The sequence below is a fragment of the Microtus ochrogaster genome, chromosome X (assembly GCF_000317375.1).
Source record: "Microtus ochrogaster isolate Prairie Vole_2 chromosome X, MicOch1.0, whole genome shotgun sequence".
NCBI classification, from domain to species: Eukaryota; Metazoa; Chordata; class Mammalia; order Rodentia; family Cricetidae; genus Microtus; species Microtus ochrogaster.
In genome coordinates, this window is record NC_022026.1 from 12,440,692 (window position 1) to 12,453,744 (window position 13,053).

At 36.3% G+C, this 13,053-nt stretch overlaps 1 protein-coding gene across 4 annotated transcripts in view; it reads left to right on the forward strand.

The window, feature by feature from the left end:
• Slc9a6 (solute carrier family 9 member A6) overlaps window positions 1-13,053 on the forward strand; it is a 71,298-nt gene that overhangs the window by 24,424 nt on the left and 33,821 nt on the right. For all 4 annotated transcript variants that reach the window (XM_026784758.1, XM_013350501.2, XM_005358487.3 and 1 more), the window contains 4 exons: window positions 260-337; window positions 647-723; window positions 1,021-1,133; window positions 6,705-6,810. In XM_026784758.1, coding sequence (XP_026640559.1) covers window positions 260-337; window positions 647-723; window positions 1,021-1,133; window positions 6,705-6,810 — 374 coding nt within the window. The remainder of the gene's footprint in view (window positions 1-259; window positions 338-646; window positions 724-1,020; window positions 1,134-6,704; window positions 6,811-13,053) is intronic.

Below are 13,053 nucleotides of genomic sequence, written 5' to 3' on the forward strand. Positions count from 1 at the left end.
TCCTCTAAAATCTATCCAGTTAATAAATGTGCCAAAGAAGTGAATAGTTATCAAAAGAAGTAGTGCAAATGGTCAATAAATAAAATGTTCAGCAGCAGAGAATTGCAAATTTAAACTCCTACATGAAATGTTTTGAAGCTCACTCAGAAGCATTCTGCTGTTAACCATTTTAACCTTGAATCTTTTTCCTTTCGATAGTTTGATAGTGTAGTGAGATATTCTGAAGGAAATAATCTCAAAAAATTCTGTGTTTTAACAGGTTACTTTTGACCCGGAAGTCTTTTTCAACATACTGCTTCCTCCTATCATATTTTACGCAGGTTACAGTCTGAAAAGAGTAAGTGCTTTTTGCATTTCCTCTGGTTTAACTAGCCTTAACTTTCCCATGCTTTGATAGGTCTTAAATGTCCCATGTACTTCTTAATACTTGCCAATTCAGAAACAGACCATGTCTTCCCAATTCTCCTTCCTTTTCTCCTTGTCTTTTTGAAATGTTGAAATTTATGCCAGTTCCAGAATGCTTTCTCTGACTGACTTCTTCTAGAAAACGATTCTTTTAATATTAGCATAGAAAAGTACAATAGAAAAATGTTCTTTCTCAATACTTGGTAGATATTCTAACAAAGCTTAACTTCTTTTTTGTCAGAGACATTTCTTCCGGAACCTTGGGTCTATCTTAGCATATGCCTTTCTTGGAACAGCGATTTCTTGTTTCGTTATTGGGTAAGATTTGAAGCTTGAAATGCCTTTTAGGCTTCAGATTTCCTAAAAGAATACCTTTGACTTGTGTTTATGTGTTATTGTAATCTCAAATGTGTTTTGAGAACTTTTGTGGTACTCATTAGTAATAAGTTTTTTGACTTTTCTTAAACCTAAAGTATTAGCCATATTTAGGTATTTGTTAATTCAACCCAGGGTTAATGACAGAGTACTATAGTAGATTCCTTTTCTTACCCTTCCTTTATTCTAACTTCTTTAGTAGTTGGCGTTTTTATAATATAGGACTGTGTTTATTGTCAGGTCCATCATGTATGGCTGTGTAACCCTGATGAAAGTGACTGGACAGCTCGCAGGAGATTTTTACTTTACAGATTGCTTGCTGTTTGGTGCCATTGTATCAGCTACAGACCCAGGTATGTTTTTGGAATGGAGCTGAAATGCTTCAGTTTGCACTGTTTCCAGTCAAAGCCAGTGTGGATGCTGCTTTAGGGTATAGAATAAGGATTAGCACTATGCTTTCCAATTGTGGAGGAATAAAAACTTCATTCCTTTTGGTTTAAGCACATATTTGGTTGTTTTACTTTTTTATTACATTTGCTATAACTGGTTCACAAATTGATGCTGTTCTTATTAGAGCTATTAAATATTTTCTTCAGAAATTTAAATTGGTCTTCATATCCTAGTGATTGAATATAACAAAAGAAAAGCTAGGTTATAATTTTTAAAATTGATTATATATTTCCTTTGCATTTCTAGGCAACCATTTCTCTGAAAATCTTCTGTTTATATCCAACTGTCTGCATTTTACAGTAGAAAAGAATTTGGACTTTTATTTGTTTGTTTATTGAGACAGGGTCTGGTAGCCCAGACTGACCAGCTGGCCAGTAACTCACTAGGTTGCCAAGGATAATTTAGATAAGCTTGAGCTTCTGACCTTGAACTTGTCTTCCCTTAACACTGGGTTGATTGGAGTGTGCCACCACGCCTGCTTTGTGCAGCACCAAGGATCAAACACAGGGCTATGTGCATCCTTGGCATGCACTCTACTATTTTTTTGTTCTTTTGGTACAGGGCCTTACCGTAGCCTAGGCTGGCCTCAAATTCCTGACAGTCTCCTACATTGGCATTGTACATGCTGTGATTGCAGGCAGAAACTCCATGCCTAACTAAGAAAGCAGCTTTAAAATGGCTACTATAAGGCAGCTATGCTGATAGGAGTAGTCTTCAATATTAAAAAATGCTTTTTTATAAAATTGGCCTTATGGCTATAAAATTGTTATTGACAAAGCTTGCTTCTTTGTGATTTCATTGTGAAATCTCTAAGAATTTGTGTTAATTAATAAATTTAATTGCTAATGAAGTTTAAAAAAATTAAATGTGTATTGGTAAACTAACAGCTATATTCAAATGAAGAATCTATAGAAAATTTAGAATGAAATGGTTGGGGTTAACATCCAGAATATATAAAGAGTTCAGTAAGGTCAAAACTAAAGGAATAAGTAGTCCAATCATTATGCTGTTTGATGAACTGATAAGATATTCCTCAAAAAATGTGCAAATGGCCAATAAGTACATTTTAAAAATGTTCAATGCTTTTGGTCATTGGAAAAATGAAAATCAAAACTGCAGAGATTCCCTCTCACCCCAGTCAAGATGTCTATCATCGAGGAAACAAATAAAAACATATGTTGGTGAAGCTGTGGGATGGGGTGGAAGAACTCTTGCTGGATGTGGTGACGTAATTCTAGCATTTGCGAAGGTAAAGCAGGTGCATTGCTATGAGTGTGAGGATGGTTTGAGGTACAGAGTAAGAGCCTTAAGAAAAGGAAACCCTAAATACTTAGTTTAACTAATTTTATTAGTTAAAAATAAACTAATTTATTAAAATTAGTTTCATAAATAAACTAGTTTATTAGTTATAAATTATAACTAATTATAAGGAATATAAATTAGTTCAACCACTATGGAAATCAGTTTGGGAGTTCCTACAAAACAAACAACCTAAAGCTAGAACTACTTTATGATCCAGATATATTCCCCTTTAGGTCTAAGGATTGTAAATCAGCATACTGCAGAGATACCTGCACAGCCATGTTTATTGTGGTACTATTCATAGTAGCATGCTGTAGAATCAGCCTGGGTATCCATCTACAAATAAATGATAAAGAACGTGTGACATGTACACATAGATGCATACATATACACCATGGAGTTTTATTTTGCATAAAAAATACAGTTATGTCATTTTCAGAAAAATGGGTGGAATGGGAAATCATGTTAAGTGAAATAAGCCAGACTGAAAAAGACAAATTTCACATATTTTCTCTTGCTTGTAAAGCAAAATTTAAAAAGAAAAACCATGGGGGGGGGTGTTGGGCCACGGAGGAGGGGAGAGGAAGCTTTAGTTAGGATGTAAAAACAAGAAAATAATAAAGAAAAAGAAAAACCATGGAAGTAGAAGGGGAGTTATTTGGAAAGAGAGGGAACAAGCTTATTAGAAGGACAAGTAATGGTAGTGGGAGGAGTCTGATCAATGTACATTTTATATATATATATATATATATATACATATATACATATATACACAAATACACATACACACATATATATACATATATACATATATGTATATGAAAACATCATAGTGAAACCCATTAGTTTGTACAATTAACAGGCAGTAATGAAAGTAAATTGGAAGAAAGACCAGCATAGGGGCAGACTAAAGGTTTTTTGCTCTTCTTTGCTTGGTGTTGGGAGCTTTGTTCGTGGTCGGCAAGTGCTTTGTCACTGACCTATGTCTCTATCCCTTAGACTGAAGATTTAAAAGCTGGGGTCAAAGTTTTCTTTTACTATTAGTCAGGATTTGGTAGAGGTTTGTTCTGTTTCAACTTTTGCCCTTGTGAGTTAATCATCTTCTTTAATTGTCACAGAGCACAATTGGAAACGCGTGTCCTAAGGTTATCTTTGAATTCCTTCCTTAACTCTAATAACACAGGGAATGATAGAAAGGGGGAACATGTGTTCCATATTCTAGAGATAATTCGAAAAGATTGCTTAGAGCTTGCTAGGTAGAGTGGTACATGCTCATAATCTCCACACTTGAAAGTGGAGGCAGGAAGTTCAAGAACTTGTCTTCAGCCTGGGCTATCTAGTGAGACTGATTCAAAATGAATATTTAAAAAGCCAAATGAATAAACAAAAAGAGTTCCCAGAGGGTCATTTCAGACAGACATTTGTATGGTTTAATATTTTTATTTTTTTGTAGTATTGGGGATAGATAGAAGAATGTAGGATCTCATGTATACTAGGCAAGCAGTCCGTGGCTGAGCTATATCCCCAATCCCTTTGGTGCTAATTAATTAATTAATTTTGTATTGGATTTATGTGTGGTGCATGTGTTCCTGTGAATATATGTATACGTATGTGCATGTGTGTGGGTGTCTTCCTCTATCTCTTTCCACCTTAGATTTTGGAGACAGGATCTCTCAGTGAACCTGGAGCCGACCAATGTCTAGACTGGGTGGACAGTGAGCTCCAGGGTCTTCCTGTGTCTCCCTCCCCAGCACTGGGATAACAGGTGTACTTGTTATGCGCCTTTCCATGTGGGTACTGAGGATTTAAACTCAGGTCTTCATGCTTGCATGGCAAGTACTTTACTAACTAAGCCATGGCCCCAGCCCTCATATTTTTGACTTTTGATACAGAGCCTTACTAAGTCCCCAAGGCTGGCCTTTAATTTACTCTCTAGCCCAGGCATTCCTTGAACTTGGTGTTGCCTTAGTTTAATATTTTGTTTTGATGTCTTTTTTTATAGTTATTTATTTATTATGTATACAATATTCTGTCTGTGTATATGCCTGAAGGCCAGAAGAGGGCGCCAGACCTCTTTACAGATGGTTGTGAGCCACCATGTGGTTGCTGGGAATTGAACTCAGGACCTTTGGAAGCTCTTAACCACTGAGCCATCTCTCCAGCCCTTGTTTTGATTTCTTTTGTTTGTAATTCAAGGTGAGCTGATACTCATAGCCCAAGTTAGCCTCCAACTAATGGTAATCCTTCTGCCCCAGTCCCCTGAGTACTGAAATTATGGGGAGGAGCCATCACGCCTAGTTGTAGCTTAATGTTTTTAAAAACTGATATCATATTGTTTCTTTATAGACTGCACCGAGCCTGGCCTCTCATATTTTTCAGGAAGCCAGTGGCCTCAGATAGAAGCAGGTGCCTTGACCTTTCTAAGGCAACAGTACTTCAACCTTCTGGTTTTGTTTCAGTTGAAGTATTTCCTGACTATCTCAAGTAATAATCTTTTGTTTAGATAAAGTTTGACAAATTTCTTTTCTAGGTTATGTAATTTCTCTAGTTCTATTATTTTGCATTATCTTTTTAGAAGTTTGAGCCATAGGTTCTCTATTCAAAATTCGACAGTATTTTTCCACTCTCCTTTTTTTTTCTTTTGGTTTGCTTTATAAAATCCTATTCTTGGGGATGGAGAGATGACTCAGCAATTAAGAGCATTAGTTGCTCTACTAGAGGACCCAGGCTCAAGTCCCAGCACCAATTATCCTGTTCCAGAGGATTCAGTGCCCTCTTCTGGCCTCTGTTTGTACTAGCAATGCACATGGTACACGGATGTATATGTAAACGAGATACTCACACACTTAAAACAATAAAATAAAATCTCCCTCAAATAATTGTTTCTTTGAAGGGTTTAATTTTTTCTTTATTTTGCATGTATGGGTGTTCTACATGCATGAATGTCTGTGCACCATATGCATGCCTGGTGTTCGAGGAGGCCAGAAGGCGTTGTCAGGCCCCCTGGAACTGGTGTTAGAGAGTGTTTTAAGCCTCCATGTGGATGCTTGGAACAGAGCTTGTTTCCTGGAAGAAGAGTCTGCTCTTAACCCCTGAGTCACTTCTCTGGCCCCCAGTTTTTCTTTGCTTTTCGGAAATTCATGCATGTATATGTAGATGTGTGACTTATCTGCACTTTGATATGTCTACTCCTGTGTTTTGTAATAAAAATTATATCTTTTAAAACACAAACTTTCTGTTTTTATGTTTCCTATTTGAAAATGCTCTCTTGTTTCTGGCTTTATTAATTTTTCATATCTGCTTGGATTCATTTAATGGGTGAGCAATATGTGACCCAGGAATGAAAGCTTCAATGTATCATATCAATCTTATCTGATTTCTAAAAATTCCAATATAATTGCTTTCCCCAAAGGCACGAGTATTATGCTTTCTGTCCTTACCCTGTAATATCCTGATACGTTGGCTTCTTCATCAGTTAAATATGGCAGTTGTTATTCTGGTCATAAATCTTGTGCCAACCAAAAAACTGAATTTGCATTTTCATTTCCTTAGGTCTTTACTAAACTTGGTATGGTTTCAATTTTCAGGTTAAATAAAAGCAAGTTGTAAAGCTCCAAGGGAGAAGGGGTGTTTTTACAGAAAGAGATACTTTTCATATTTTCTTCTTTATTAAAGATTAATTGCTAATTTGTAAGAAATTCTGAATAGGGCTGGAGAGGTAGCTCAGTGGTTAAGAGCATTACCTGCTCTTCCAAAGATTCTGAGTTCAATTCCCAGCAACCACATGGTGGCTCACAACCATCTGTAATGAGGTCTGGTGCCCTCTTCTGGCTTGCAGAATATTGTATACTGACAAATAAATAAATATTTAAAAAAAAGAAATTCTGAATATATTCTTTATAGAAAATAAGTGTACAAAACCAGATTTCAAATTTGCATGAGGACTATAAGGCAACTCAGGCCTTCAAGATTATTTTCAGTTGTTTTTGAGAATGGTAGTGTTTCATGTAAGTCAATTAAGAACAAATATTGTCAGAAAATTACTAAATCTGTAATTCAGTAAGAGAGCGTTAGAAGGGAAAACATGCATTTCAAAGTAATATCTAACAGCTATTAAGGGACAGATGCTGGGCTTGTGATGTCTAAGTATTCTGATTCTTTCTGTGTACTAGTGACTGTCCTTGCCATCTTCCATGAGCTCCAAGTGGATGTTGAACTCTATGCTCTTCTCTTCGGTGAAAGTGTCCTCAATGATGCCGTTGCCATAGTGCTGTCCTCGTGAGTGCTGGTTTTCTTTGGATACTCTGAATAATACATGGAAGGGTACTAGCTTCTGAAATTCAGTTGTTGAATAAAGTACATTATAAGTAGAAATATTTGGAACAATGAGTCCTTTTACCTTGCTCTGACAGGAACATGTGTTTTATGGATAATTTGGAAAAATGCATGGAAAAAAATGAAAGAAAAATTGACATATTCCCATCATAGAAATAATTCCTATAAAAATTTTAGGGACGTTCCTTCTCTTTTCTGCTTGTAATGTATTTACAAATAGTCATTTTAATGTCTGAATTTTATTATCTGTTTAACATTAAAACACAAATACTTTTTTGCTTAGGCTTAAGTTTTGAATTTGAAAAACGACATGAGAAGGTTTGTATAGAAATTCTGTTCTTTGCCAGGCAGTGGTGATGCACGCCTTTAATCCCAGCACTTAGGAGGCAGAGGCAGGAAGATCTCTGTGAGTTCAAGGCCAGCCTGCTTTACAGAACTAGTTCTAGAACAGCAGTGGCCACACAGAAAACTCTCTTGAAAAACTAAAGAAAAAAATAGAAAGGGAAGAAAAAAAGGGAAGTTCTGTTCTTACTTTCTAATCCTTGTTTTCCTAGCAGCTTCCTAGAACTGTTCAATAAAAAGTTTCTTTTATGATTTACTATTTCTTTAAATCCAATCATAGGGATTTTTTATACCTCTTTTCTGTTTTGATTTTTAATTTTTGGCAGTTTTGGGAATATAGTCTTGCACATGCCTGATCCCCGGCCACCCATTTTTTATTTTGAAAGTAGCTTATACATAGGTGTATTCTAGCTTTATTTTCATATCAAAAGAATTTGTTCTTTGCAGCTTTGCGGTATTCTTTGTGATCTGCACTGTAATTCTTTTCTCTAACTACTGGCTATTGAAGAACTTTTAGTCCTTTACTTTCCCAAAGGAAGTTATAGTGTTTAACCTACAACTTTCTTCATTTTGCAGATATAGGTATATGGTAGAATAAATTCTTAGAAGTGACTGAGATTTGTGGTCGCTTTAAAGGATTAATGTGATTTTAGTTTTATTTAATATTGGTAAATTGCCAGTCAAAGTATTGTATCATTTTATACTTCAACCACCATGATATGAGAATATCTCTTCCTTCAGAGCCTCCCCAGTAAATTATTATATATTTTTGGAGACAAGGTTTCTCTGTGTAGCAGCCCTGGCTGTCCTGGAACTTGTTTTGTCGATCAGACTGGTCTTGAACTCACTAAGATCCCCTGCCTCTGCCTCCCAGGTGCTAAAATTAAAAGTGTGCATCACCACCGCCTGACTTTTCTTGATAATAATTGTTGAATGAGTAATTCCTTTTATCTAATTATAGAAATTGCTGTATGTGCTGTTACAAGGTATTTGTAGGTGGAAGGTATTCTGCACCCCTGACGAACTCACTCTTAACTAAGGGCATACACAGTCATGTGGGCAGCTGCTCTCACCTTACACTAAAACTTGCCATGAGCAAGATGAAAAAGCCCTTCACAGTTTCTCGTTACTTTAATTTCTTTCCTTAACTTCTATTTTGTTAGCTCTAAAAGAGTCATAAGTCATGGACTCTGTTTTGCACAAGCTGACTGCCTTACTGTGCAGTGAGAAACTACCATTTCACATATATAACACTAAGCCCTTCAGTGAGCTGGATAGCAGTATTTAAAGTTGCAAATCCCTTTTTGTGAATGCTCTATGTGTGTTGCTTCCTTCCCTGGTCCCACAGTTGTTTAGTCCCAAATAAACACACAGAGGTCTACATTAATCATAAACTGGTTGGCCTAGTAGCTCAGGCTTCTTATTAATTCTTATAACTTATATTAGCTCATAATTCTTGTCTGTGTTAGCCACGTGGTTTGGTACCTTTTTTAACAAGGCAGTCACATCTTGCTCACTCTGTGTTTGGCTTCTTCTCTGTCTGGATGATGACTGCATACTGAAACTTCCCTCTTCCCAGAATTCTTGTTGCCCTGCCTATACTTCGTGCCTGGCTACTGGCCAATCAGAATTTATTTAAAATACAAGTGACAGGGTACAGACCACTGTCCCAGAGCACTGTTAGACATAGCCAGAATTTCTTATAATTAAATCAAGAAATGAGCCGGGCGGTGGTGGCGCACGCCTGTAATCCCAGCACTCGGGAGGCAGAGGCAGGCGGATCTCTGTGAGTTCGAGGCCAGCCTGGTCTACCAAGGGAGTTCCAGGACAGGCTCCAAAGCTACAGAGAAACCCTGTCTCGAAAAAAACCAAAAAAAAATAAATCAAGAAATGAAACCTAATGGCTATAACTAATATTGATGCTGCTGCTGAATGTGAGTACCTTCAATGATGATAGGAGCAAAATCAAAGTTGTATACTATATAAAAGGAAGACCAGATGAACAGTGTAATTGTAATTTATATAGTTCAGAAACATGAAATGATAAGGATCATTGAAGCTTCTAGTATATAAGTACACTTGAGACCTCCAGTCCTAAGTGATTATCCCAGACAATTAACTTTACAATTTAATCATCAACTGATAAGCATTCCTTTCCTTTTGCTCTAATGAGTTAAGAATCCCCCCTCCCCAAAATATCTTAATTCTGTTCTGGTCCTATCTTAAATGGCTGTTCACCGTATTTTACATTTTTCATCAATAAAATAACCCATTTCCTGTAACTGTAACGTATGATCAGTGTTAAGAAAAAGGAATACACAGAAAACATTTGAGCTTTGGTGATGAAGCAATTTGTTTACAAGAGAAAGCTTTCCTATGGATGTTTTCACAAAGGGCCACACTTTTCCTATTATAGCCTTACTCAGAATGGGTTCTTTGAGTGAATGGAGCCTTCTAGAAAACAATTTGAACGATTTATTTCTTAATCCTCTTAAGGATAATACGTCAGTAGTAGCTTTCTGAATTAACTCATGCCATCTCTGCTGCAGCCTTCATGGGAGGTATAGCAGGGGAGCTGTTAGCTATGTGTCTTGATGGAGCTGAGCAGATGAGTTCCTGCCCCCAAATGAGAATGAAAGCAGTTGTGTTGCTCCTTCATGGGAAGTTACTAGATGGCAGTATTTAGTGGTATATTGACAGTCATCTTGCATTCACCTTTGATGCCTTTCAAAGGATGTTAAGTATACTTTACTTGTATTACAATCCCTTAGTTTGATACTTGCTGTTTATATTCTATAATTTGTGAGAGAATTGTTTGGAAATTAACAAATTAAGGCAACATGTTAAAATTTATTTTGGAACTTGTTTATGTTTCTGTTTAGTGGAAGCCAATTCTCACCTTCCATCATGTGGGTTCCAAGAATTGAACTTAGGTTATTAGGCTTGGCAGCAAGTGTCTTTACTCACTGAGCCATCTTGTTGACCCCAAAGATAGTTTTAAAGTAAAATTTCTAGGCCAATGGGTATAACCTTTTAAAAAGTAAGTGACATTGCCATATTTCTCTCCAGAAATGGAGGCTGTTTTGGAAGCTCTTGATCAGCACATAAAGAGTTGTAGATGAAGTAATACTTTGTTTCCATGAAAATAGCACAAAGAAATAGATCAAAGTATAAAAGCCACAAAGATATTATTCCATGCTGCTGTAGAAACAAATATTAGGAGGAGCCTTGAAAAGTTTTTTATGTTTTTATTTTTACTGTTGTCTTACAGGAATGAAGTAAACAGGTATGCTAGGCAAGTGCTCTGTTACTGAACTTTATCTCCAGGCCCTAGAAGCAAATTTTAAAGTCTAGCTATGTGCAAATGGTTAAGTAACTTATGCCTGTTAATACCATTATAAGTCTTAAATATCTTCGTTTTGTAACTCTTGTATCATTGTTCATTGAAGGAAGCAGAGTTCAACACTAATACTGCATTAAAACTGGCATAGTGATACACATCTGTATTCCCAGCACTTGGCTGGTAAAGGCAGAAAGATCAGTAATTCAAGGTCATCCTCAGCTACACAGCAAGTTCAGTGTACTTAGAGAACCACGACTCAAAGAATCCAAAACATTATGCATGTAACAAAAGAAGAGAAAATAAATACAGAAGGATAATAAAATGCATCTGTTAAGGCAGTAGATGATGGGGTAGATTTTCCCTTGAGCCATATGTTACATTAATATTTGATGTGAGATGTCCTTCTGTGTATGTGTTATTTTTATTGGCTAATGAATAAAGCTGTTTTGGCCAATGGCTTAGCAGAATATAGCTAGGCTGAAGGAGATATATATATAGAGAGAGAGTAAGCAGAGTCAAGGAGAACCATGCAGTGGCTGAAGGAGAAAGATGCCAGTGAGAACCTTACCCAGTAAGCCACAGCCTTGTGGTGATTCTCAGATGAATAGAAATGGGTTAATTTAAGATATAAGATCTAGCTAGAAATACTCCTGAGTCATTGGCCGAACAATGTTGTAATTAATATAGTTTCTGTATGATTATTTGGGCCTGGGTGTCTGGGAAACAAACAGTCTCCGCCTATAAATTTTAGAATTTTTTGAAAAGTATTTATATAAATATTTATACCACAAGATGGGATATGGAAAAAAATGAGTTAAGATTTCAACCCCGAGGCCAGCATTTCCCTAAAATAGAAGACACAAGCCTATCACGTTTTCCATGTGTTCTTTACTTTAGGGGTTAAAGAATAATGATTAGTGTCAAACTGGAATTTAGACTAGTCCAAAGAGAACAATCTCAGGAGACAAAGCATACGTATTATGGTTTATTCAGTATTTTGGAAAAAAATTATCAAAGAGGATGAAAGTTACATAGAAAAGTATGTTTTCCTTCCTGTAGAGTATTTTAGTGTTATATAGCATAGTTATATCACATTTGTAGCTTAGGTTTTCCGTCCTGCCAGCCAGGTCCCTAAATAACTACACTGAGTCTTATTATTAATTACAAATGCTTGGCCAATAGCTTAGGCTTGTTACTAACTAGGTTACATTTTAAATTAGCCCATTTCTATTCCTTTACTTGTTGCCACGTGGCTCATGGCTTCTTATCTCATTTTGTACACATTCTGTTTCCACTGTGTCAGCTGGCAATTCCTGAAGCTCAGCCCTTCTTCTTCCCAGCATCCTCCGAATCTGGATACCCCAGCCAGTCTCTCCTACCCAACTGTAGACCAGTCAGCTCTTTATTAATCAATGGGAGCAATATGTATTTACAGTGTACAAAGATTGTTCCATAACACACTTACAATGGTGTGACCTTTTGTATAAATGTAAACATAACATGCTATTAAAGGTCATTCCATGTTTATCAAAATAATATATACACTTTTAGTTCCAAAGTAATATAGATATTTTGAGCATTTAAACACAGATGTGTAAAAACTTGATTCAGATTGAGAGTTTGAAATTTCTTAATGCTGTTACTAGAAATTGATGTTGGGCTTTAATCAAATAGATGCTAATTAGGAAATTTATACTCTGGTCTTAAGTTTTTAACAGTTTAACCTGGGAGATACAAAAAGAATTTGTTATGCGTAGTATAGATAATATACTTTTAGCCTTGAACCAGAAAACAATCATAGTAAGCACAGAGTGAATTTTTTATATTCTTAGAATGTGTTTTTCTTCCTCTTCTTTAACATGGCTTGTACAATGTCTTTGAATCTGCACTTTTCATGAATCTGGTACCTGAATTAATTGAGATGAGAATTGATTCAGTAACAGTAAACACTGTTAGCAAAGACCTACTGATAAAACTGTTTTTCTGGCTTATCTTTATTTCCTGGGGTGACTGTTAGAAAAGCTCTTTCCAGACCATATTTGGAATTTGAGTTCAAAACAGATTGTTCATTTTAATTGCCTGGCTTGACTTGGTTCAGAGTGACTCTTAGTTGGGGGTGGAGGATCCAGCTAGGTATGTCTAAAGAACTCTAGAGTGGATCCTAATTCCTTGGAAGGTCTCTGAGCCCATTTGCTTAAAGAAGTCTGTTTTAGTGAGTAAGTACATATTAGGCATTTGGCCCATTCTGGCATTTTAAAAGTTGGAAAAATCTTTCATTTTCCCCTCCATTTTCCCAAAAGAGGAACCCTATGCAATGGAGTTGAATATTGAGCAATTTTTTATTTTTATGTTCTCATGCCTCTTCAGGAAACAAGTAGGGTTTGTTTGTTTGCTTGTTTTCATTTGTACATTAGAGCTTTGGAGCCCTCAGAACACATAATTCTTAAACATTCTCTCTCTCTCTCTCTCTCTCTCTCTCTCTCTCTCTCTCTCTCTCTCTC